Genomic DNA, 26,161 nt, shown 5'->3' with positions numbered 1-26,161 from the left:
ACCAAAAAAAATGGAACAGGTTTTTCTAATAAAGGTACATTGGTTTGTTAGAACCTGAGATTTAAAGAAAATTCCTTCCCCCTCCTCTAATTTCAAAAAAAAAAAGAAGGGGCACCTGGGTGGCTCAGTCGGTTGAGTGTCCGACTTCGGATCAGGTCATGATCTCATGGTTTGTAAGTTCGAGCCCCACATTGGGCTCTGTGCTGACAGCTTAGAGCCTGGAGCCTGCTTCGGATTCTGTATCTCCTTCTCCCTCCCCCACTTGTGCTCTGTCTCTGTCTCTCAAAAATAAATAAATGTAAAAAAAAATTAAAAAAAAAAGTCAACGCAATGAAAACTTTTCTGAGGGGCAGGAGTGACAGGCTATCAAGCCATGGATTGATTCAACAAATTCGTGTTTTTGTGGTAAATATCACATGACAAATTTCTAATCTTTATTTCATGCTCTATCTAAAATTAAGAAAGTTACTTCTTTACTCACCAAGTCATTAGCTTGATCTATTGTAAAAACATTGTTGTTTACTCTACTACCAACTTCAATATGTGCATCAGTTAATGATGAAATAAGCTGTTTACATTCATTCTGCATTCGTGTGAATGGAACGGCAATTTCATCATAATACAAATGTTCTGAAAGGATATCAAGTAAACGTGGCTGCACAGCTAGGGTAACAGCTTTACACTCCTAAAATATAACAGACAAGAAATATTCAGGACAAATATATAAACCTAATTCTAGAGATGCATACATTTTCACTTGCAAACTACAAAGTTCTAAATTCCTATTCATCTTGAATCTATGTTCTGTTACCTCCCAGAACATCGTTAGTTGCAGAGAAAAGGTATCACACCCAAACTACTATAATTTTAATATGAATCACTATAGAACATGCACATGGAACTATTATAATTCCACTAAATTTTGCACCTAATTACTCCTACTTTACTCTGAATTTATACCAAGTTTTATATATATAGCACGGACTTAAAAATATAACTGTAAAAAGAAATCAGTCAGAAAAGAACACTTAGCATGCACTAAAAATGTTATTTAAAAACTCATTATTAGATTTCTTAACAGTTGAACCCATAGCTTCACATGCCATACTGTAGAAATGGATATATATAATTTAAAAGCTACTTACCTGCCCCCAAATTTAACTAACCCTTCCCACTCTCTCTGGTTGCTGCCTGCCCCAACCAGAGGGGGAATGGCCTCAGTGGTGAGCCATGAGGGGTTCTGTGGGATCTGGGTGGTCAGCCTGGGCTTCACAGAGTAAGTCCAGAGAAGCTCTGTGAGGGTCCAGAAACCGAACTGTCAACACTTGCTGCTGAGTCTGAGAGGCACAAAAACACAGCATCACTGCCTCTCCAGCACACCGAGTCCTGCCTAAAAACAGATGAGCCTTGCTTCTTTCCAGAGGCAAAGCTGGGGTCTCAGATGCAACAGAGCATGGCTCAATTACTTTTAGACATAGCTTTGACAAACTGCTAAGAGGCAGTAACAAGAAACTCTCACAGCAAGTGCAGACAGTTAAATTTCCAGAATTCCAGTTAATGGAATAAACAAAGCCAGCAGGAAGTTTCTTTGATTTACAGAAGTAAGTCTTACACAAAATCACATATCTTATTAGAAGTTAAAGGTTAAAAGGGCTGCAAGAGAATGGCTTACTTGGAAACATGAAGACTTTAGTTTAAAGATGGAGGTTTTATTCTTCCTGTGACCAAAAATTCTGCCCTTGCTACTACTCATACAAATCAATCTCAAAGCCTCTTATCTTTTGTAGTGTTCAGATATTAAGGAATGAATGACCAACAGTTTCTGGACTGCTTCCACACATACACATGACTGTTTTGGAGGGACATTTCTTAACAGATTGTAGTATCAAGAGCAAACATTAAGTATGGTCATAGCTAGTAGTCTCAGGTACGAAACTGGGGGTTCTAAGAAAAAAGTCTAAGGTTAAAAGCAACTGGAAGAGAAATAATGTTTCACTACAATTTAGAATACTTTTCTAAAACTGTCGGATTTTTATACAGAGAAAATTTTGTTCTGTTTATAAAATATAATGAAAATAATCTTAACAGCTAATGGAAATTGGTTTACTTAACTTGTCTTCATTACTTTTGGGGAAAAATCTTACCTTTTGTAAAGCAGCCCATTCACAGATTACCAATGCAACACTAATTCTCTGCAAGGCAGATTTGGAGTTCAAATAGAAGAGTAGTAACTGGCCAAGGGATTCAGCTGGCTTAATTTCTTGGGTTACCATATTTACACCTGGATCACAAATACAGCAACAAAGTGCTCCTAACAACCTAGGAGGGAGAAAAAAGAAGTTACTAGAGAACTTACTTGAAGTAAAGTTTCCCCTATTGAAGCTATAACTTTTCACAACAAAGATATAACTCCTCTTTCATCTTCATAAAAAGATATAAATCTTATTTAAAACTTCAAAAAAAAAAAGAAAAACATTTAATTACACTTGTTCTTACTCTGTAACTAGTGTGATGGAGGAAGTACTGACAAACACATCAGAAGAATATTTTGGTTCTTTTAAAAGCCTTCTCAATTTTTGGGGGCGCCTAGGTGGCGCAGTCGGTTAAGCGTCCGACTTCAGCCAGGTCACGATCTCGTGGTCCGTGAGTTCGAGCCCCGCGTCAGGCTCTGGGCTGATGGCTCGGAGCCTGGACCCTGTTTCCGATTCTGTGTCTCCCTCTCTCTCTGCCCCTCCCCCATTCATGCTCTGTCTCTCTCTGTCCCCAAAATAAATAAAAACGTTGAAAAAAAAATTAAAAGCCTTCTCAATTTTTGTATACTCACTTGGCTGCCATCATTCTGGCCCGCATAACCACAAAATCCCTAGTGGAGGGATCTTCCATGATGGTCTCTGCACCTGCAATGTACTCCTGAAGGACTTCTTTAGTTTGGCTTTGGCCTTGGCGTACCTTACCACATGTTTTTTCCTAGAAAGAAAGGTGGGGGGAGGAGGGGAAACTATAATTAAAGATTAATCATTAAAATTTAATAGGCAACTCTCCTCTGTATGCAAAAATACTCTCATTTGTTATCCCAGTAAAATACATTTCTTTTCCCAAAATTTTAATGGATAAAAATTACTATGCATTTTGTCAAGGTCCTCATAAAACAGTAATTTGTCCTTACATTAAATTAATTAAATTACACTTAAGATAAAGCAATACAAATTTCTTACATAGTTTACTATATTAATATTTAGACCTAAATATACAAATACATTATGTCCCTTTACACTCACCTTGGCTCTGGCTTTTACTTCTAGCAACATATTTAAGTCAATAGGTAAATGAGAAGGCTGCATCATCAAGCAAAGCCAAGCACCCATCCAGGGACAAGCAGCTGCTACCACATAATGAACTGAAGCTTTGCTCAACAGTTCCATCCAAACCTACAAAGTGAAAGAGAAACATGAAAAGTGAAAATTTTCTAGTATGGGGTAATAAAATCTAATACTTATTTTTAGGGATACTGAGTTAAAAAAAAAAAAAAGGTTGGAAATAGCACAGAGATCAATTTTAAAAGTCAACAGAAAAGCTTATTTTTAAATGCTGCTTTTTGATAGTTTTGTATACTAAAAAACACAAAAGAAAGTTTTAAGGAGAGGAACACAAGAGTTTTCTTCAGTATTCTGCAAAAATCATTTAAAATGTAAGATACCCATAACAATAAGAGTTGTCAAAATCTCAGCTGTTGAAATCCTTTGCATGTATCATAAAGCTCAATACTAATGCAGTCCTATATTCAACATACACTCTTCAACATCTAACAGTTCCTCATAGATGTCCTCTGCTAAAGTTAGAGGTGGTAATGTCCTAGCATAAATTAAGAACAATGTAAGTCTTGATTCATGATCTTACTTAATAAGGTACCTTTCTTGATGCGTAACATTAAACGTAATTAAAAGCCTGTAGAAATACCACCACTGTTAATCCAAGGCTGTTAACAATGAGCCACCTCAGAGGCAATAATTCCAGACTCAATTAACAGATCTGAAAGGTCAAACAGTACCATTTCCCTTTATAAACAGTTAAATATATCAAATGGCTCATCTTAAAAGATCCCAATACACCTTGCAAATAAGGGGGAAAAGTACAAATCTAAACTAAAACGATCAGACTCTGTGTATTACCAATGAATTCCAAAAGATACTTCACAGGATCAATAAGCATACTTATAAACAGCAAAATAAGTGAAAAAGAAAAGTCTTTCCTTCATTTTACTTTCTGTACTGAGGCTATCAGAAAGTGCTTAAAACACTTGCCTAGTAGATTTAACTATTATATTCCATAAGAAGACTATTTTCTTGTCATATCTTGCCTGGCCTGAGGATACCCATGTCAGACTTCTGAGCTATAGAACTGTGAAGTAATACATTTATGTTGTTTTAAGCCACTAATTTGTGGTCATTTGATACGGCAGTAATAGAAAACTAACAGTAAGCAATCTCTGACTTTTCAAATGTTTTGATTTCTAATTTCTTAAAATTCCTGACCAACAACAGTATAGCGATTGTGAAAAATTTTTTAAATCTACCAAATCACTGGGGAAAAGAGTACAGATATATTCACTGTGTACCTTGTGAATGAGGTCCAGAATTTCCTGGCTGCTTTCTAATACACAAAACTGAAAAATGTGTCGCAGCATATCAGGCAGAATAGGTATAAGCCAAGATGAAGAGTTCTGAAAACAAAAACAGCAAATCTATAGTATACAATTCTTGGGTGTTAGCTTATTTAAAGAGTTATAAGTCAAGTAATACAACTGTTATATGGCTTTATCAAAAAGGTTCAACTGGGTGATAAGTTTTTACAAGATTTTGGAGCAAGAGAATCCTATTTCTTATTCCAAAGATTTAAAGAAATTAAATATCATCAGAGGAACTAGTATTTTAAAAATGCAGATTCTGTAGTAGCACAGCATAAAGTCTGCTTAGTAGAAAATATAAGATAAGGCTGGGAAAATATTTGGAGGCCGAATTCACTTCACCTGACAAGTGTGCAACCATCTCCTTTTCAATATGGTTGCAAAACGTAATATGGTTTTAGCTCACTATTAGTATGATCTTAAAAAAATCACAAGGTACGACTTAGCCCATCCAGGGCCAATCTGTCTATTGCAGATCTGAAAGCTGGCTGACCTATTTTCATTAATTTTGCACCTGTCTTCTAGCAGGCAATGATTTAGGCAGGAAATCTAATGCTGTTACTTTGTATTTACAGGTCTCTTTAATTAGATTGGTGGGGGAACGGGGTGCAATGAGGAGCTCATTATTATTTTCACTCCTTTAGAGATTATCCTCCTCGGAATTCCTCTCCCGCAACTTTTTTTTAAGTAGTTAATGGACCTGTAGTATGCTACTAACTAGGACTCTACTAATCAAAAATTTCCCCCCTAATCTTAGGGAAAGTCTGCAAAGTTTGGTGACCATTTAGCATTAATCCAGTACAGTGTAAACTAATATACAGAAAAATTCTTGCCACAGTCTGTTTACTTCACCAAGTTTAAATTAACTATAACCTGGAACACTATTACTGAAGTTATATGTGAATTCAAGCTTAAGAATGGCTTTTGAAAAAAATGTTTTGGTCTGTGTTAAATAATTAACATAACAATTATTAGCACTTTATGTTAGTGTTACATGTAGTCCCCAACATTTTTGTAGTGAGCATCAGACAGAGGGGAGTGCATCTGTGGGCATTACTGAGAAAAATAAATAGTGGTTATTTAGTGTGACACAGATGGGGTAGTTTCTTCCCAGTTGCTTTATTCAGATTGATGTTCCCTGCTATGTACTCCTTCCTAGAACTCTGAATAAAGAGAACTGATGACACACAGAAATCAGATTATAATACAGTTCACTGTACCTGAAAATCAAGGTGAGACTTCTAGCCATCTATACTCCCTCACACTCTATCCTCCAGCCAATTTCCTTTCACCTCCTCTTTACTGCCATCATGTTCTCTCCAGCTTCCAGAGTTTCACCTGCTGCTCCTTCCTTTTACCCTGCTCTTCACTGGTTAAATTCTACTCATCCTTCAGATCTCAGCTTAGACTTCACTTTTAGCAGGACCTTCCCTGACCTTCACTCACCTCACTAGCTAGGATCCAGCAGCATCATCTACTTCCTCTACCAGACACTCACCTCATTATGTTATTAGAGCTTGTCTAGTTGTCTGGGAGTTTCTCCTGTCTTGTTTAGTTTCCTATTTTAAGCTCTAGAAAAGGGTAGAGACCTGTCTCTTTCTGGTCAGTATCTAAAGAATTGTAAACACATATTAGGCACTAAAATATTTGTTGAATAAATCCATATTGCTTAGAGGAAATGGTCCAACGTCACAGACAGTAATGTGTGAAATTTCCCACAAATTAATAGTTGGTAATAAATCCCTAACTGGCAAAACTGACAGGGTAAGATCTTGCCATTTTTCTTTTGCTACACCCCTTCTGTCTTCCCACAAGCATGCCCACAAAATGAGTAGATGTGGAAAAAAAGCAACAATCTGATCACCACCACCAGGAACACCTGATTTGATTTCCTGCCTGGAGGCAAATTCATCATCATTTATATCCATATCAAATGATTTGGGGTTGCAGGGAAGGAGATTTGAAAAGAAGTTACAACAAAGTGATGAATCACACTGAGTTCTTCCACAAATTTGGTCTAAAATCCTATTTTGGCCCACCACAAGAGAAACACACATATAAACGCGCGCATGCCCGCCGAACTCTTACACAATTTATAATGCTCTATTCTATTCATTTGTCCAATCAATATTTATTGAAAGTCAGCTAAATATTTAACCTCTGCTCTTGCTTTTTAACATCTTTGTAATATCTGGCCCATACCTAATTATGCAAATATTCTCTAATGCCAATCTTATTTAAGTGTATTCTTTTGGTCTTCTACATATGCCTATGTGAAATTTCTTATATCTTGAATCCCCACATTCCAACTCAATTTCATATATACCTTCATGCTAAATATAAGCTTCTTGCTAAAGTTTGCCTTTCAAACAAGTCCATGCTGTATGTAACTGAGATTTTGGAATGACTCATAAAGTGGCTGTGATGCAAGTGGAATGGAAAAGTTGACCCAGTCAGCAGAACAAAAGATTAATGTCTGGCATATTTTTCTAGATTGATGAGTCAAGTTCCAGCTATAACTCTTAGTGGTTACAACACTAGTTACTCTAGATATTCCAGTAAAGTAGTTCACTGAGAGACATAGAGATCCATAGACAGCACTCTTGTATGTACACACACAGTCATAAGCTAATGAGACAAAACATAAAGGAAAATCACATGGTAAATTCCTTCACTTTCATTGCCAAACTACTGGTTTAACAAAAAAAGTTACACTTTGATGTTAAGTCCTTACCAAATGAAACTAGTTTGGTATGCTTAAAAGTTATTCTTTCATGCTCCCTAAGAAGCCAGGCTTGCCAATACTTCCAAATGTTAACATCACAAATGGTATGGTATGTCACAGAGAAGTCTAATGGTAATAAGATTTCATAAATAACTGTATTAACTGTCGTTTTATTTAAGGATATTTTAGAGACGTGTATGCCTGCATACACAGTCATAATGGGATAAACCTTAAGATTAAGGGCATCTTTGTCATAAAGTCTTCTGGTTTCATAAAGTAAAACATAACAAAAAATTACTAAAGATAATCAGAATCCTTTCAAGGAAATAGAGGCATCAGTCTTTAAGAGGTACAGTGCAGATTTAGCCTCAACACTGCAGTTATTGAGAGGAATGGATTGAGAAGTTAGAAAATGAAACCAGTTTCAGCAAGAGTTACCAGCAATTTAAAGAAGAGTTCATGTTTTCACTTTGTACTTAAGATGACTTAATATACAAAAGTGAGAAAGCAATTCAATAGGCACTTAAATCCATTTTGTCTCCATGTAAAATTTATAAATTTTTTTTTTACATTTTTATTTATTTTTGAGAGAGAGAGAGACAGAGCACAAGTTGGGGAGGGGCAGAGAGAGAGGGAGACACAGAATCTGAAGCAGGCTCCAGCCTCCAAGCTGTCAGCACAGAGCCTGACATGGGGCTCGAACTCACAGACCATGAGATCATGACCTGAGCTGAAGGCAGACACTTAACCAACTGAGCCACCCAGGCGCCCCTCCATGTAAAATTTAAAACTGAAAGTCAGCCAGAATTGGACCAGATTCTGAGCCTGAAATCAGTAACTGTGAGTGGTGCAGCTACAAGAGCTTGGGAAAGTTTAATTTTTGGTCACCAGTTCCTTCATCGGCAACAGAGAATGGCAGTAGCCACCCATGTTACATGCTTACCAGCATTCACAGCATAAAGGCCTCAATAATAACTTGGATTATTACTATAATCAAATATCATTCTTACACCTCAGTATACAAATAAGATTGCAAATTATTAGAAAAGAATTCCCAGAACTTGAAGTATTATCATTCTTACTATCTGTACTATTAATTATTTGTACAGCATTAACATTTTAATAAAGCACTTTCATTTACATTATCTTACTTAGCCCATATAAGTCTAAGGAACACTGGGTGAAGATTATACCAGAATAGTTAAATCAACTTGACCAAGATCATAAATTTAACAAACAGTAGAGCCAAGGTTAGAATCCAGATTTTTTATTTAGTTAAGGCATCTTTTCATTAAGCCACTGAAGTAATAATAGTCATAGAAAGCAGCTCAGAAAAAGGGAAGTTCAAGTGAGAACAGATTTTTTTTTTAATGTTTATCGATGTCACAAATAGTGAGACTATGACCTGAGCCAAAATCAACAGTCAGGCACCTAACCAAATGAGCCACCAGGTACCCCAATGAGAATAGATCTTTATCATCACCACATGTCTATCATCTCTCACCCAAATTCCTGGAGCCAAATATATTTTGAAATTCATAATTTTTCAAATTTTATAACAATACTGAGGTTGTATATACTGCATGCTATGTAATATCCTCAACAGGGCCTGTGGTGGCACCCAAATATGTTATTATTTCTGAAGCAAAATTTGTGAATGGGCGTATTTACTAGGATAAAGACTTAAAGTTTCTCTTCAAGATGAGCAGGCTTTTCACCAAATGAGTAGTTTGAGAAGTTGGTTCACTTTACAAAAAAAAAAAACTTCCGATTTCAAAACTGCAAATAAGAGATCATGAACTTGTATTATAAGACAGTTTGCAGGTAGCTATGAAGCAGTCAACAGCAACCATCAGGTAATGCTGTAGAGAAGAATACAATAACAGATACAACCATCGGACATAGTTTACTCTGGTATTTTCTCAGCAAATAATGTTGCTGAGATCATAAAAGTAATAATAACCATTAAGTTTTCACTGCATCGTGATGTTAGGTACTAACAACAAAAAAATCACAGTGAGTTATAGAAGCTGGAACTGTTTTGTGGCACTAGAGAACTGCCCTATTCCCTGAAGGAAAGATACAGAAAGAAAGGGAGATGATATTTTGGAAGGACAGTGTATATGTGGGGGGGAGGGGACAAGTGATGAGCCATGTGCCAAAATACTCTCATGAAAGGAATCAAAGGCATCCAAATTGGTGAGCAAGAAGTAAAACTGTCAGTATTTGCAGATGACACGATACTATATAGAGAGAACCCTAAAGACTTCACCAAAATCCTACTAGAAATGACAGATGAATTCAGTAAGCTTGCAGGGTATAAAATTAATATACAGAAATCTGCTGCATTTCTCTGCACCAATAATGAAGCAACAGAAAGAGAAGAAAATAATCCCATTTACAACTGTACCAAAAATAATAACTAGGAATACAGTTAACCAAGGAAGTGAGAGACCTGTACCCTGAAAAATAAAACTGATGAAAAAACTAAAGATAACACAAATGGAAAGATATTCCATGCTCAACAAATATTGCTAAAATGTCCATAACACCCACACCAATCTACAGATTTTTTTTTTTTTAATTTTTTTTCAACGTTTATTTATTTTTGGGACAGAGAGAGACAGAGCATGAACGGGGGAGGGGCAGAGAGAGAGAGAGACACAGAATCGGAAACAGGCTCCAGGCTCCAAGGCATCAGCCCAGAGCCCAATGCGGGGCTCGAACCCACGGACCGCGAGATCGTGACCTGGCTGAAGTCGGACGCTTAACCGACTGTGCCACCCAGGCGCCCCCCAATCTACAGATTTAATACAATCCCTAAAAAAAATACCAACAGGGATAGGGGATGGGGGAGAGGGGAAAGTAGGTGATGGGCAATGAGGAGGACACTTGTTGGGATGAGCACTGGGTGTTGTATGGAAGCCAATTTGACAATAAATTATATTAAAAAAAGAAAGAAAACTGAAATTAAAAAAGAAAAAAAAATACCAACAGGGAGTGCCTGGGTGGCTCAGTCAGTTAAGCACCTGACTCGATTTTGGCTCAGGTCATGATCTCACAGTTCATGAGATCAAGTCCTATGCCGAGTCTGCACTGTCAACACTGTCAAAATAAATAAATGTCAACATAAATATTTAAAAAAATATACCAACAGCATTTTTCACAGAACTAGAACATTCCAGAACTAGAACATTCCTAAAATTTGTATGGAACCACAAAAGACCCTGAATGGCCAAAGTAATTTTGAAAACAGAACAAAACTGGAGGTATCACATTCCTAGATTTCAAGTTATACTACAAAGCTGTAGTAATCAAAACAGTATGGTGCTGGAACACAGACACATAAATTAATGAAACAGAATAGAGAGCCAGAAATAAACCCATGATTATATATTATATGGTCAATTGATCATTGATAAAGGAGGCAAAAATATGCAATGAGAAAAAGTCTCTTCAACAAATGCTGTTGGGAAAACTGGACAGCTACATGCAAAAGAATGAAACTGGACTACCACCTTCTTACACCATACACAAAAATAAAACTCAAAATGGATTAAGGACCTAAATGTGAGCCTAAAACCATAAAAATCTTAGAAGAGAGCACAGGCAGTAATTTCTCTGACACTGGCCATAGGAACATTTTTTTTTTTTTTTTTTTAGATAGGTCTCCTCAGGCAAGGGAAACAAAAGCAAAAAATAAACTAAAAGCTTTTGCACAGCAAAGGAAACAATCAACAAAACCAGAAGGCAACCTTCAGAATGGGAGCAGATATTTACAAATGACATACCTGATAAAGGTTAGTATCCAAAATATATAAAGAACTTCTAAAACTCAACACCAAAAAAAAAAAAAAAAAAAATACAATTGAAAAATGGGCAGAAGACATGAATGGACATTTCTCCAAAGAAGACATACACATGGCCAACACACACATGAAAAGATGCTGAATATCACTCATCATCAGGGAAATGTAAATCAAAGCTACAGTGAAATATCACACTTGGCAGAATGGGGGGGGGGGGGTCACAGAAGGAATGACTGGTCGTGTGTCTGTGAGGGTGCAAACTTCCTGTTCTATAGACCAAAGACACCATTTTCATCATTAGGCCACCAACAATGATCAACCCCAGTGAGCCAAACAGTGCCACCAAGTGGAGAATGAAGCCATTACACCAAGCTCCACCTCCCCGAGCCCTCCAGGCACCTCTACTCTAAGGCATGTGGGCCAGAGAATCAGAGTAGCAGGTCCTTCTCCCAGAAGATCAGCACAAATCCCTTCCGCTATCTTAGTCAATTGACCATAGACTGCTGCAAAGTTCCACCTGCAGGGCAAAGGAGATCTAGCTTCATTTGGGTTTTTTGTTTGTTCATTTTTGTTGTTGTTGTTGCTTCTGTTTTGGTTTTGCTATTTTTGTTTTCTTGGATACAGAAGGAGCAAAGTTTATTTTATTTTACTACTTAAAAAATGTTTTCTCTCTTCTTTTTTTCTACCAAGCTTCTCTTAATAAGCAGACCAAAACACACCTAGGATCTAACTTCCTTTATTTGATTTTTTTAATTCTTTAATTTTTATTTCATTCTAATATTACTTTTTTCTTCCTCCAAAATGACAAGACAGAGAAATTCACCTCAAAAGAAAGAACAGGAAGAAATGATGGCCAGGGATTTAACTAATGCAGATATGAATAAGATGTCTGAACTAGAATTTAAAGCAACAATTATAAAGATACTAGCTGGGCTTGAAAAAAGCATAGAAGACACCAGAGAATCCCTTTCTACAAAGATAAAAGAACTAAAATCTAGTAAGGTCAAAATGTAAAATGCTATACATGAGAGGCAATTCCAAATGTAGGCCATAAAAACGAAGATGGACAAGCCAGAAGAGCAAATTACCAGTACAGAAGATAAACAATGAAGCTGAAAGAAGAGGGAAACAAAGGTCAGGGATCATGAAGGCAGAATTAGGGAACTCAGTGATTTATTAAAACATAACATTCGGGGGCGACTGAGGGGCTCAGCTGGTTAAGCGTCAGGCTCTCGATTTCAGCTCAGGTCATGATCTCACAGTTCATGGGATCGAGCCCCACGTCAGGCTCTGTGCTAACAACAAGGAGCCTGCTTGGGATTCTCTCTCACCTTCTCTCTCTGGCCTTCCCCGGCTTGTGTGCTCTCTCTCAAAACAAACAAACATTTTAAAAAGTAATAACATTCATATTATATGAATCCAGAAGACTAAGGGAGAGAAAAAGGGGCAGAAGGTTTATGTGAGCAAATTATAGCTGAAAACTTCCCTAATCTGGGGAAGGGAACAGACATCAAAATCCAAGTAGCACAGAGAGCTCCATTAAATTCAACAAAAGCCAGGCATCACCAATATACCATAGTGAAATTCACAAAATACACAAAGAAAGAATCCTGAAAGCAGCAAGGGGAAAAAAGTCATTAACCTAACACTAAGAGACAAATCAGGTTTGCAGGAGACCTGTCCACAGAAGCTTGGCAGGACAGAAAGAAGAGGCAAGATAAATTCAACGTGCTGAATGGGAAAAATATGGAACCAAGAATACTCTATGCAGCAGGGTTGTCATTCAAAATAGAGTAAGAGAGGGCGCCTGGGTGGCCAACTTCAGCTCAGGTCATGATCTCACCGTCCGTGAGTTCAAGCCCCATGTCGGGCTCCGTGCTGACAGCTTGGAGCCCGCTTCAGATTCTGTTTCCCTCTCTCTCTGCCCCCCTCGCCCCCGCTCATGCTCTGTCTCTGTCTCAAAAATAAATAAAAATACTAAAAAAAAAAAAAAAAAAAAAAAATAGAGTAAGAGATAGAGTTTCTCAGACAAAAACTAAAGGAGTTTGTGACCACTAAACCAGCCCTGCAAGAAATTTCAAGGGGAATTCTTTGAGTTGGGAGAGGAGGGGAGGGAAACTAAAAGCAACAAAGACCTAAAAGTACCAGAGCATCATCAGAAACACCAACTCTACAGGTAACACAATGGCCCTATTTCATATCTTTTAATAATCACTCTGAATGCAAATGGATGAAATACTCTAGTACAGGGTATTAGAACAGATTTAAAAACAAGGTCCATCTATATGCTGCCTACAAGAGACTCATTTTAGACCTAAAGACAACTGCAGACTGAAAGTGAGGGGATGGAGGACCATCTATCATGCTAATGGACATCAATGAAAGCTGAAGTAGCCATACTAATACAAGACAATCTAGATTTTAAAACAAAAGCTATAACAAGAGATAAAGAACAGTATTATATCATAATTAAGGGGTCTATCCATCAAAAATATCTAACAATTGTAAATATTCATGCCAACTTGGAAGCACCCAAATATATAAATCAATTAATAACATAAAGAAACTCACTGATAATAATACAATTATGGTAGGGGGCTTTAACACCCCACTTACAGCAATGGACAGATCATCTAAAGCAGAAAATCGACAAGGAATCAATGGCTTTGAACACACTGGACCAGATGGAATTTATTTCACCCTAAAACACAATACACATTCTTCTCGAGTACACACGGAACATTCTCCAGAAGACATCACATACTGGATCACAAATCAACCCTCAACAAGTACACAAAGATCGGGATCATAGCATGCATATTTTCAAATCACAGTGTTATGAAACTTAAAGTGTACCACAAGAAAAAAATTTGGAAAGCCCTTAAATACATGAAGGTTACAGAACATCCTACTAAAGAATGAACAGATTAACCAGGAAATCAAAGAAGAAATTTAAAAAATACATGGAAGCACATGAAAATGAAAACATGACAGTCCAAAATCTTTGGGATGCAGCAAAGCCAGTTATAACAAGGAAGTATATTACAATTCAGGCCTATCTTGAGAAGCAAGAAAGGTCCCTACACAACTTAATCTTACACCTAAAGGAGCTAGAAAAGAGACAGCATATAAAGTCTAAACCAGCAGAAGAAGGGAAATAATAAAGATTAGAGCAGAAATAATTGATAAACAAAAATAGAACAGATCAACAAAACTAAGAGCTGGTTCTTCGAAAAAATTAACAAAATTGATAAATTCTTAGCGAAACTTACCAAAAAGAAGAGAGAAAGGATCCAAATAAAATCACTAATGAAAGAGGAGAGATCACAACCACCAACAGAGAAATATAAACAATTATAACAAAATATTATCAAAATTACATGCCAACAAACAGGGCAATGTGGAAGAAATGGACAAATTCGTAGAAACTGACAAACTACCAAAACTGAAACAGGAAGAAATAGAAAATTTGTACAGACCCATAACCAGCAAAGAAACTGAATAAAAATCTCAACTAATAAGAGTCCCGTGCCAGATGGCTTCCCAGGGGAATTCTACCAAACATTTATAGAAGAGTTAATAAATATTCTTCTCAAACTGTTCCAAAAAAAATAGAAAGAAAACTCCCAAACTCATCCTATCGATAAGGGTTTAGTATCCAAAATCTATAAAGAACTTATCGGGGTACCTGAGCGGCTCAGTCAGTTAAGCATCCAACTTCGACTCAGGTCATGATCTCACAGTTCCTGGGTTCGGGCCTGGCATCAGGCTCTGTGCTGACAGCTCAGAGCCTGAAGCCTGCTTCAGATTCTGTGTCTCCCTCTCTCTCTGCTCCTCCCCTGCTTGTACTCTCTCTCTCAAAAATAAACAAACATTAAAAAAAAAAAAAAAAAGACCTTATCAAACATCTAAAAAATAAATAACCCAGTTAAGAAACTGGCAGAAACATGAATAGACACTTTTACACAGAAGACATCCACATGCCTAACAGACACATGAAAAGATTTGCTCAACATCACTCATCATCCGGGAAATGCAAATCAGAACCACAATGAGGTACCACCTCACACTTTGTCAGAATGGATAAAATAAACAACACAAGAAACAACAGGTATTGAAGAGGATGCGGAGAAACCCTCTTGCACTGTTGATGGTTATGCAAAATGGTGCGGCAACTTTGGAGAATAGTATGGAGGTTCTTCAACAAACTAAAAATACACTACCCTACGATCCAGCAATTGCACCGTTAGGTATTTACCCAAAAAACACAAAAATACAGATTCAAAGGGGTACATTCACCCCAATGTTTATAGCAGCATTATCAACAAGGCCAAACTATGGAGAGAGTCCAAATGTCCATCAACTAATGAATGGATAAAGAAGATGTGGTTGGGGCACCTGTATGGCTCAGTCACTTCAGCATCCGACTCTTGGTTTTGGCTCAGGTCATGATCTCACAGTGGTTCGTGAGTTCAAGCCCCACATCGGGCTGTGTGTGGAGCCTGCTTGGGATTCTCTCCCCCTCTCTCTCTGCCCCCTGCCCCTGCTCTTGCATGCGCGTTCTCTCTCTCAAAATAAACTTAAAAAAAAATTTATTTATGCACATGGAATGTCCTCCAGAATAGATCACATACTGGGACACAAATCAGTCCTCAAGTACAAAAAGATTGAGATCATACCATGCATATTTTTAGACCACAATATGGTGAAACTCTAAATCAATCACAAGAAAAAATTTGGAAAGGTAAACAAATACTTGGAGACTAAAGAACATCTTACTAAAGAATGAATGGGCCAACCAAGAAGTTAAAGAGGAAATTAAAAAGTACATGGAAGCCAATGAAAATGATCATACCACATCCCAAAACCTCAGGGACACAGCAAAGGCGGTTGTAAGAGGGAAGTATATAGCAATCCAGGCCTTCCTAAAGAAGGAAGAAAGGTCTCAGATACATAACCAAATTTACACCTTAAAGAGCTGGAAAAAGAACAGTAAATAAAACCCCAAACCAGCAGAAGACAGGAAATAAAGATTAGAGCAGAAATCAATGCTCCCAAAACCAAAAAAACAGTAGAACAAATCAATGAAACCAGAAACTGGTTCTTTGAAAGAATTAATAAAATTGATAAACCACTAGCCAGTCTGATCAAAAAGATAAAGGAAAGGACCCAAATAAATAAAATCAAGAATGAAAGAGCAGAGTTCACAACCAAGACAGCAAAAATAAAAACAATAATAAGAGAATATTATGAGCAATTATACACCAATAAAATGGGCAATCTGGAAGAAATGGACAAATTCCTAGAAACATATAAACTACCACAACTGAAACAGGAAGAAATAGAAAATTTGAACAGACCCATAACCAGTAAAGAAATCAAATTACTAATAAGAAAACATCTCCCCAAAAACAAGAGTCCAGGGCCAGATGGCTTTCCAGGGGAATTTTACCAAACATTTAAGGAGAGTTAACACCTATTCTCTTGAAGCTGTTCCAAAAAATAGAAATGGAAGGAAAACTTCCAAACTCTATGAAGCTAGCATTACCTTGATTCCACAATCAGACAGAGACCCCACTAAAAAGCACTAGTGACCAATTTCCCTGATGAATACGGATGCAAAAACCCTCAACTAGGTATTAGCCAACTGGATCCAACAATACATTAAAAAAAATTATTCACCACGACCAAGTGGGATTTATACCTGGGATGCAGGGCTGGTTCAACATCTGCAAATCAATGTGATTCATCACATCAATAAAACAAAGGACAAGAACCACACGATCCTCTCACTAGATGCAGAGAAAGCATTTGACAAAATACAGCATCCTTTCTTCATAAAAACCCTCAAGAAAGTAGGGGTAGAAGGATCATACCTCAAGATCACAAAAGCCATATACGAAAAACCCAATGCTAATATCCTCAGTGGGGAAAAACTGAGAGATTTCCCCCTCAGGTCAGGAACAAGACAAGGATGTCCACTCTCGCCACTGTTTTTCAACACAGTATTGGAAGTCTTAGCCTCAGCAATCAGACAACACAAAGAAATAAAAGGCATCCAAATCAGCCAGGAGGAGGTCAAACTTTCACTCTTCGCAGATGACATGATACTCTATGGAAAACCCAAAAGATTCCACCAAAAAACTGCTAGAACTGATCCATGAATTCAGCAAAGTTGCAGGATGTAAAATCAATGTACAGAAATCAGTTGTATTCCTACACACTAATAATGAAGCAACAGAAAGAGAAACCAAGGAATCAATCCCATTTACAATTGCACCAAAACCCATAAAATACCTAAGAATAAATCTAACCAAAGAGGTGAAAAATCTATACACTGAAAACTATAGATAGCTTATGAAAGAAAATAAAGAAGAGACAAAAAAATGGGAAAATATTTCATGGTCCTGGATAAGAACAAATATTGTTAAAAATGTCAATACTACCCAAAGCAATATACATATTCATTGTAATACCTATCAAAATAACGCCAGCATTCTTCACAAAGCTAGAACAAACTATCCTAAATTTGCATGAAACCAGAAAAGAACTCAAACAGCCAAAACAATCTTGAAAAAGAACACCAAAGCTGGAGGCATCACAATCCCGGACTTCAAGCTGAATTACAAAGCTGTAATCATCAAGACAGTATGGTACTGACACAAGAACACTCAGATCAATGGAACAGAATAGAGAACCCAGAAATGGACCCACAAACGTATGGCCAACTAATCTTTGACAAAGCAGGAAAGAATATCCAAGGGAACAAAGACAGTCTCTTCAGCAAATGGTGCTGGGAAAACTGGACAGCAACACACAGAAAAATGAACCTGGACCACTCTCTTACACCATACACAAAAAGAAACTCAAAATGGATGAAAGACCTAAACACAAGACAGGAAGCTATCAAAATCCTAGAGGAGAAAGCAGGCAAAATCCTCTATGATGTCAGCCGTAGCAACTTCTTACTCAACACATCTCCGGAGGCAAGGGAAACAAAAGCAAAAATGAACTTCTGGGACCTCATCAAGATAAAAAGCTTCTGCACAGCAAAGGAAACAATCAGCAAAACTAAAAGACAACCGACAGAATGGGAGAAGATATTTGCAAATGACCTTATCAGATAAAGGGTTAGTATCCAAAATCTGTAAGAACTTATCAAACTCAACACCCAAAAGACAAAGAATCCAGTGAAGAAATGGGCAAAAGACATAAATAGACACTTCTCCAAAGAAGACATCCAGATGGCAAACCAACACGTGAAAAAATGCTCAATATTACTCATCATCAGGGAAATACAAATCAAAACCACAATGAGATACTACCTCACACCAGCCAGAATGGCTAACATTAACAACTCAGGCAACAAAAGATGTTGGGGAGGATGCAGAGAAAGAGGATCTCTTTTGCACTGCTGATGGGAATGCAAACTGGTACAGCCACTCTGGAAAACAGTATGGAGGTTCCTCAAAAAATTAAAAATAGAACTACCCTATGACCCAGCAATTGCATTACTAGGTACTTATCCAAGGGATACAGGTGTGCTGTTTCGAAGGGACACATGCACCCCAATGTTTATAGCAGCGCTATCAACAACAGTCAAAGTATGAAAAGAGCCCAAATGTCCATCAGTGGATGAATGGATAAAGAAGATGCGGTGTGTGTGTGTGTGCGTGTGTGTATATACGTACACACACACATACACACACAGTGGAGTATTACTTGGCAATCAAAAAGCATGAAATCTTGCCATTTGCAACTATGTGGATGGAACTACAGGGTATTATGCTAAGCAAAATTAGTAAGAGAAAGATATCATATGACTTCACTCATATGAAGAATTTAAGATACGAAACAGATGAACATAAGAGAAGGGAAGCAAAAATATAAAAACAGGGAGGGGGACAAAACATAAGAGACTCTTAAATACAGAGAACAGAGGGTTGATGGCGAAGGGATGGGCTAAATAGGTAAGGGGCATTAGGGAATCTACTCCTGAAATCGTTGCACTACATGCTAACTTGGATGTAAATTAAATCATTTCATTAATTAAAACATTTAAAAATAATAAATAAAATAATTTTTAAAAAAATGGGCAGAGGTTCTGAACAGATATTTTTTCAGAAGGCATACAGATAGCCAATAGTACACAAAAAGATGCTCATTATCACGAGGGAAATGCAAATAAAACCACAATGAGATATCATTTCATGCCTTCCAAATGACAATTATCAAAAAGACAAGAAATAACAAGTGTTGGCAAGGATGTGGAAAAAGGGAACCCTTGTGCACTGTTAGTGGGGATGTAAATTGGTGCAACCACTATGGAAAACAGTATGAAGTTCCTCAAAAAATGAAAAATAGAACTACCAGATTATCCAGCACTTCCACTTCTGGATATTTATCTGAAGAAAATGAAACAGTAATTTGAAAAGATACATGCACGCTTATGTTCACTATAGCATCATTCACAATAGCCAAGATACACAAACAACCTAAGTGTCCATGGATGGATGAATGGATAACGATGCAGTATGTATCTACAATGGGACACTACTTTGCCATAAAAGAGAATGAAATTTCCCAACTGCAACAACCTGGATGGACCTTTAGGGCATTATGCTAAGTGAAATACATCAGAGAAAGACAAATACCTTATGATTTCACCTACTGTGGAATCTGAAAAACAAAGGAACAAACAAAACTAATAGAGAGCAGACTGGTAGTTGCCAGAGGGGAAAGGGATAAGGAGGAGGTGGAATGGGTAAAGGAGGTCAAGAAGTACAAACTCCCAGTTCTATAATAAGTTATGGGAATGTAATGTACAGCATGATGACTACAGTCAGTAATATTGAACTGCATATTTGGAAGTTGCTAAGATAGTAAACCTTAAAAGTTTTCATCATAATGGGGCGCCTGCGTAGCTCAGTAGGTTGAGCACCTGACTTCAGCTCAGGTTATGATCTCACAGTCTGTGAGTTCAAGCCCCGCATTGGGCACTGTGCTGACAGCTCAGAGCCTGGAGCCTGCTTCGGATTCTGTGTCTCCCTATCTACCCTTCCAATCCCTCTCTCTCTCTCTCTTAAAAATAAATAAACATTAAAAAAATTTTTTTTAAGTTTTCAGGATAAGAAAAAAAAGTTGTCAGAAATAGTAGGGAGGGAAGAAGGGAAGCACAGGCAAAATGGATAAAGAACTACAACAATCAGAAAAACAACTTTATAAAATAACAATTCAGGAAAAAAATAGCAATTTTAGCCTTCTCTCACAGGTGAAAACAAATTCCAGTATATAATTTTTTCTAATTAGAAAAGAGGATAAGAAATGAAGACTGCTGTTTCACAGGAATCAACACAAGTGCCTCAGTTCCTGATCCTATAACTCAAAAAGGAAGAACTCATTTACACCACCTAACTTTAAGAACTTAGTAAGTACAAAGTTACAAAAATCAAGACATTGGTGATGGCATGAGAGACAAAACGACTGAACAGAATACAGATATAGATCTACACCTATACTTGAACAAATTTTTGACACAGGTGCCAGAGAATTCCAATTGGGACTGGGAACAGAAAATCTTTTCAATAAAAGATGCTTGAAAAACTGGTTATCTTTGGGGCACCTGGGTGGCTGTTGGTTAAGTAGTGCTGGCAGTGCAGAGCCTGCTTGGGATTCTCTCTCTCCATCTCTCTCTGGCCCCCCCCCCCACTCAGGCTATCTCTCAAAATAAATTTTTAAAAATGTTTCAAATGGTTCTTTTTGAAAAACAAACAGAATTCAATTTGTACTTCATAGTAAACATAAACACTAATTCAATATGGATGATAAATCTAAATACAAAAGCTAAAACTGCAAAACTTTAGAAGAAAATATATGTAACTATCTTCACAAATTAGAGATAAGAAAAGGTACTTTAGGTCGCAGAACACAATAACCATAAAAGAAAACAACTATTAAACTAGACTTCATCAAAATTAAAAATATCTGCTCATCTAAAGACAATTAAGAAAAAGAAAAGGCAAGCCACACACTGGGAGAAAATATGCAGGAAGCATCTATCTAACAAAGGATTGGTATTTCAGGATATAAAAACTTCTACAACTCAGTAATAAAAAGACAACCTAATTAAAAACAGGCAAATGATTTCTACAGACATTTCAGACAGGAAGGTCTTCAAATGGCCACTAAGACATAAAAAAGTGTTGAACATATTAGCCATCAAGGAAACACAAAGTAAAAACCACAATGACACTATCATACAACGACCAGAATGGCTTCAGTGAAAAGGAGCAACCACACCAAATGTTGATGGTGATGTGGAACAACCAGAACTCACACATATTGCTGGTAGGAAGATAAAATGATATAGCCGCTTTGGGAAAATGTCTGCAATTTTTTATAAAAGTAAATAAACAACCACCCTAAAACCCAGCAATTCTACTCACACATGTTTATATTTACCCACGAGAAATGAAAATATATGTCTACAAAGACACTTGTACAAGAATGTTTATAACAGCTATTTCATAATAGCCAAAACCTTGGAATAGCCCAAGTGTTCATTAACAGGAGACGGGCTTAACTGTGGTGTATTTATACAGTGGAATAAAACTAAATAATAAAAAATGAATTATTGATATATATAACAACATGGATGAATTTTAAAAAATCATGCTGGAAAAAAAACCTTAAAACCAAACAGCACAGAGCTTATGATTCCAATTATACAAATTTCTAGAATTGGCAAAAGTAACCTATGATGGAGGAAAAATCAGAACGATGGTTACTTGAGGGCAGGGACAGGCAGGGATTGACTGCAAAGTGGTGACAGTACTGTCTGTATCTTGATAGGGATTTGGTTTTCATAGGTATTGTCATCTGTTAAAATTCATCAAATAGTTTAAGATTTGTGGACTTCATAGTATTTCACCTCACAAAAGAGCAAAAACCATAAATACTGAATTTTAATGATACAGGTACATATATAGATATATCAGTTTACTGATATCTGTAACTAATTTATAAATGCATCAAAAAAGACAGACTGATGAGTAGACAGTGCAAATATATGTGATAAAGCAAATTTAGTAAAATGTTAACTCTGCAATCTAGTTGGGGAGTATATGAATGTTCATCGTGTAATTCTCTTACCTTCTCTCTCTTTCTTGTTTTAAGTTTTCGTTATTTAAGTTATCTGTCCACCGAACATGAGGGCTGAACTCATGACTCAGGAGTCACATGCTGCTCCAACTGACCCAGCCCGGTGCCCCTCCTTTTACTTTTATGTTTTACTCCCTTACTTTTATGCTTAAATATTTTCATTATAAGTTGAGAGAGGGCTTGAGAAATACTCAGGAACTTATACAGAAGCAGTTTATTCTATACTCTGCCAGTATTAAGCAAAACTGAGAAATGACCAAAAAAAATGGAACAGGTTTTTCTAATAAAGGTACATTGGTTTGTTAGAACCTGAGATTTAAAGAAAATTCCTTCCCCCTCCTCTAATTTCAAAAAAAAAAAGAAGGGGCACCTGGGTGGCTCAGTCGGTTGAGTGTCCGACTTCGGATCAGGTCATGATCTCATGGTTTGTAAGTTCGAGCCCCACATTGGGCTCTGTGCTGACAGCTTAGAGCCTGGAGCCTGCTTCGGATTCTGTATCTCCTTCTCCCTCCCCCACTTGTGCTCTGTCTCTGTCTCTCAAAAATAAATAAATGTAAAAAAAAATTAAAAAAAAAAGTCAACGCAATGAAAACTTTTCTGAGGGGCAGGAGTGACAGGCTATCAAGCCATGGATTGATTCAACAAATTCGTGTTTTTGTGGTAAATATCACATGACAAATTTCTAATCTTTATTTCATGCTCTATCTAAAATTAAGAAAGTTACTTCTTTACTCACCAAGTCATTAGCTTGATCTATTGTAAAAACATTGTTGTTTACTCTACTACCAACTTCAATATGTGCATCAGTTAATGATGAAATAAGCTGTTTACATTCATTCTGCATTCGTGTGAATGGAACGGCAATTTCATCATAATACAAATGTTCTGAAAGGATATCAAGTAAACGTGGCTGCACAGCTAGGGTAACAGCTTTACACTCCTAAAATATAACAGACAAGAAATATTCAGGACAAATATATAAACCTAATTCTAGAGATGCATACATTTTCACTTGCAAACTACAAAGTTCTAAATTCCTATTCATCTTGAATCTATGTTCTGTTACCTCCCAGAACATCGTTAGTTGCAGAGAAAAGGTATCACACCCAAACTACTATAATTTTAATATGAATCACTATAGAACATGCACATGGAACTATTATAATTCCACTAAATTTTGCACCTAATTACTCCTACTTTACTCTGAATTTATACCAAGTTTTATATATATAGCACGGACTTAAAAATATAACTGTAAAAAGAAATCAGTCAGAAAAGAACACTTAGCATGCACTAAAAATGTTATTTAAAAACTCATTATTAGATTTCTTAACAGTTGAACCCATAGCTTCACATGCCATACTGTAGAAATGGATATATATAATTTAAAAGCTACTTACCTGCCCCCAAATTTAACTAACCCTTCCCACTCTCTCTGGTTGCTGCCTGCCCCAACCAGAGGGGGAATGGCCTCAGTGGTGAGCCATGAGGGGTTCTGTGGGATCTGGGTGGTCAGCCTGGGCTTCACAGAGTAAGTCCAGAGAAGCTCTGTGAGGGTCCAGAAACCGAACTGTCAACACTTGCTGCTGAGTCTGAGAGGCACAAAAACACAGCATCACTGCCTCTCCAGCACACCGAGTCCTGCCTAAAAACAGATGAGCCTTGCTTCTTTCCAGAGGCAAAGCTGGGGTCTCAGATGCAACAGAGCATGGCTCAATTACTTTTAGACATAGCTTTGACAAACTGCTAAGAGGCAGTAACAAGAAACTCTCACAGCAAGTGCAGACAGTTAAATTTCCAGAATTCCAGTTAATGGAATAAACAAAGCCAGCAGGAAGTTTCTTTGATTTACAGAAGTAAGTCTTACACAAAATCACATATCTTATTAGAAGTTAAAGGTTAAAAGGGCTGCAAGAGAATGGCTTACTTGGAAACATGAAGACTTTAGTTTAAAGATGGAGGTTTTATTCTTCCTGTGACCAAAAATTCTGCCCTTGCTACTACTCATACAAATCAATCTCAAAGCCTCTTATCTTTTGTAGTGTTCAGATATTAAGGAATGAATGACCAACAGTTTCTGGACTGCTTCCACACATACACATGACTGTTTTGGAGGGACATTTCTTAACAGATTGTAGTATCAAGAGCAAACATTAAGTATGGTCATAGCTAGTAGTCTCAGGTACGAAACTGGGGGTTCTAAGAAAAAAGTCTAAGGTTAAAAGCAACTGGAAGAGAAATAATGTTTCACTACAATTTAGAATACTTTTCTAAAACTGTCGGATTTTTATACAGAGAAAATTTTGTTCTGTTTATAAAATATAATGAAAATAATCTTAACAGCTAATGGAAATTGGTTTACTTAACTTGTCTTCATTACTTTTGGGGAAAAATCTTACCTTTTGTAAAGCAGCCCATTCACAGATTACCAATGCAACACTAATTCTCTGCAAGGCAGATTTGGAGTTCAAATAGAAGAGTAGTAACTGGCCAAGGGATTCAGCTGGCTTAATTTCTTGGGTTACCATATTTACACCTGGATCACAAATACAGCAACAAAGTGCTCCTAACAACCTAGGAGGGAGAAAAAAGAAGTTACTAGAGAACTTACTTGAAGTAAAGTTTCCCCTATTGAAGCTATAACTTTTCACAACAAAGATATAACTCCTCTTTCATCTTCATAAAAAGATATAAATCTTATTTAAAACTTCAAAAAAAAAAAGAAAAACATTTAATTACACTTGTTCTTACTCTGTAACTAGTGTGATGGAGGAAGTACTGACAAACACATCAGAAGAATATTTTGGTTCTTTTAAAAGCCTTCTCAATTTTTGGGGGCGCCTAGGTGGCGCAGTCGGTTAAGCGTCCGACTTCAGCCAGGTCACGATCTCGTGGTCCGTGAGTTCGAGCCCCGCGTCAGGCTCTGGGCTGATGGCTCGGAGCCTGGACCCTGTTTCCGATTCTGTGTCTCCCTCTCTCTCTGCCCCTCCCCCATTCATGCTCTGTCTCTCTCTGTCCCCAAAATAAATAAAAACGTTGAAAAAAAAATTAAAAGCCTTCTCAATTTTTGTATACTCACTTGGCTGCCATCATTCTGGCCCGCATAACCACAAAATCCCTAGTGGAGGGATCTTCCATGATGGTCTCTGCACCTGCAATGTACTCCTGAAGGACTTCTTTAGTTTGGCTTTGGCCTTGGCGTACCTTACCACATGTTTTTTCCTAGAAAGAAAGGTGGGGGGAGGAGGGGAAACTATAATTAAAGATTAATCATTAAAATTTAATAGGCAACTCTCCTCTGTATGCAAAAATACTCTCATTTGTTATCCCAGTAAAATACATTTCTTTTCCCAAAATTTTAATGGATAAAAATTACTATGCATTTTGTCAAGGTCCTCATAAAACAGTAATTTGTCCTTACATTAAATTAATTAAATTACACTTAAGATAAAGCAATACAAATTTCTTACATAGTTTACTATATTAATATTTAGACCTAAATATACAAATACATTATGTCCCTTTACACTCACCTTGGCTCTGGCTTTTACTTCTAGCAACATATTTAAGTCAATAGGTAAATGAGAAGGCTGCATCATCAAGCAAAGCCAAGCACCCATCCAGGGACAAGCAGCTGCTACCACATAATGAACTGAAGCTTTGCTCAACAGTTCCATCCAAACCTACAAAGTGAAAGAGAAACATGAAAAGTGAAAATTTTCTAGTATGGGGTAATAAAATCTAATACTTATTTTTAGGGATACTGAGTTAAAAAAAAAAAAA

At 37.0% G+C, this 26,161-nt stretch overlaps 2 protein-coding genes across 4 annotated transcripts; both read right to left on the bottom strand.

The window, feature by feature from the left end:
• Positions 1-246: 246 nt before the first annotated feature.
• Positions 247-7,307, bottom strand: LOC121026447 (TATA-binding protein-associated factor 172-like). 2 transcript variants are annotated; one of them, XR_005788366.1, is made up of 6 exons: positions 4,616-7,307; positions 3,279-3,428; positions 2,825-2,967; positions 2,145-2,319; positions 1,146-1,337; positions 578-685 (listed from the first exon to the last, which is right to left on the bottom strand). XR_005788366.1 is itself a non-coding variant. In XM_040469295.1 (5 exons), exons 1-5 carry the CDS (start codon positions 4,682-4,684, stop codon positions 440-442), a joined length of 783 nt encoding a protein of 260 aa, XP_040325229.1. In that variant the 5' UTR covers positions 4,685-7,302; the 3' UTR covers positions 247-439. The 2 variants fall into 2 exon arrangements, 1 of the variants encoding a protein (XP_040325229.1); XM_040469295.1 differs by lacking the exon at positions 1,146-1,337 and having other exon boundaries at positions 247-685; positions 4,616-7,302.
• Positions 7,308-22,879: 15,572 nt separating this feature from the next.
• Positions 22,880-26,091, bottom strand: LOC121026448 (TATA-binding protein-associated factor 172-like). Of its 2 annotated transcripts, XR_005788367.1 has the most exons (5): positions 25,912-26,091; positions 25,458-25,600; positions 24,778-24,952; positions 23,779-23,970; positions 23,211-23,318 (listed from the first exon to the last, which is right to left on the bottom strand). XR_005788367.1 is itself a non-coding variant. In XM_040469296.1 (4 exons), the coding sequence occupies exons 1-4, from the start codon at positions 26,053-26,055 to the stop codon at positions 23,073-23,075; spliced, it is 708 nt and encodes a 235-aa protein (XP_040325230.1). In that variant the 5' UTR covers positions 26,056-26,091; the 3' UTR covers positions 22,880-23,072. The 2 variants fall into 2 exon arrangements, 1 of the variants encoding a protein (XP_040325230.1); XM_040469296.1 differs by lacking the exon at positions 23,779-23,970 and having other exon boundaries at positions 22,880-23,318.
• Between the last annotated feature and the right edge of the window lie 70 nt (positions 26,092-26,161).

The sequence above is a fragment of the Herpailurus yagouaroundi genome, unplaced genomic scaffold, assembly GCF_014898765.1.
Source record: "Herpailurus yagouaroundi ecotype Mexico unplaced genomic scaffold, PumYag 103367, whole genome shotgun sequence".
NCBI classification, from domain to species: domain Eukaryota; kingdom Metazoa; phylum Chordata; class Mammalia; order Carnivora; family Felidae; genus Herpailurus; species Herpailurus yagouaroundi.
This window is presented reverse-complemented; position numbering and strand designations above follow the sequence as displayed.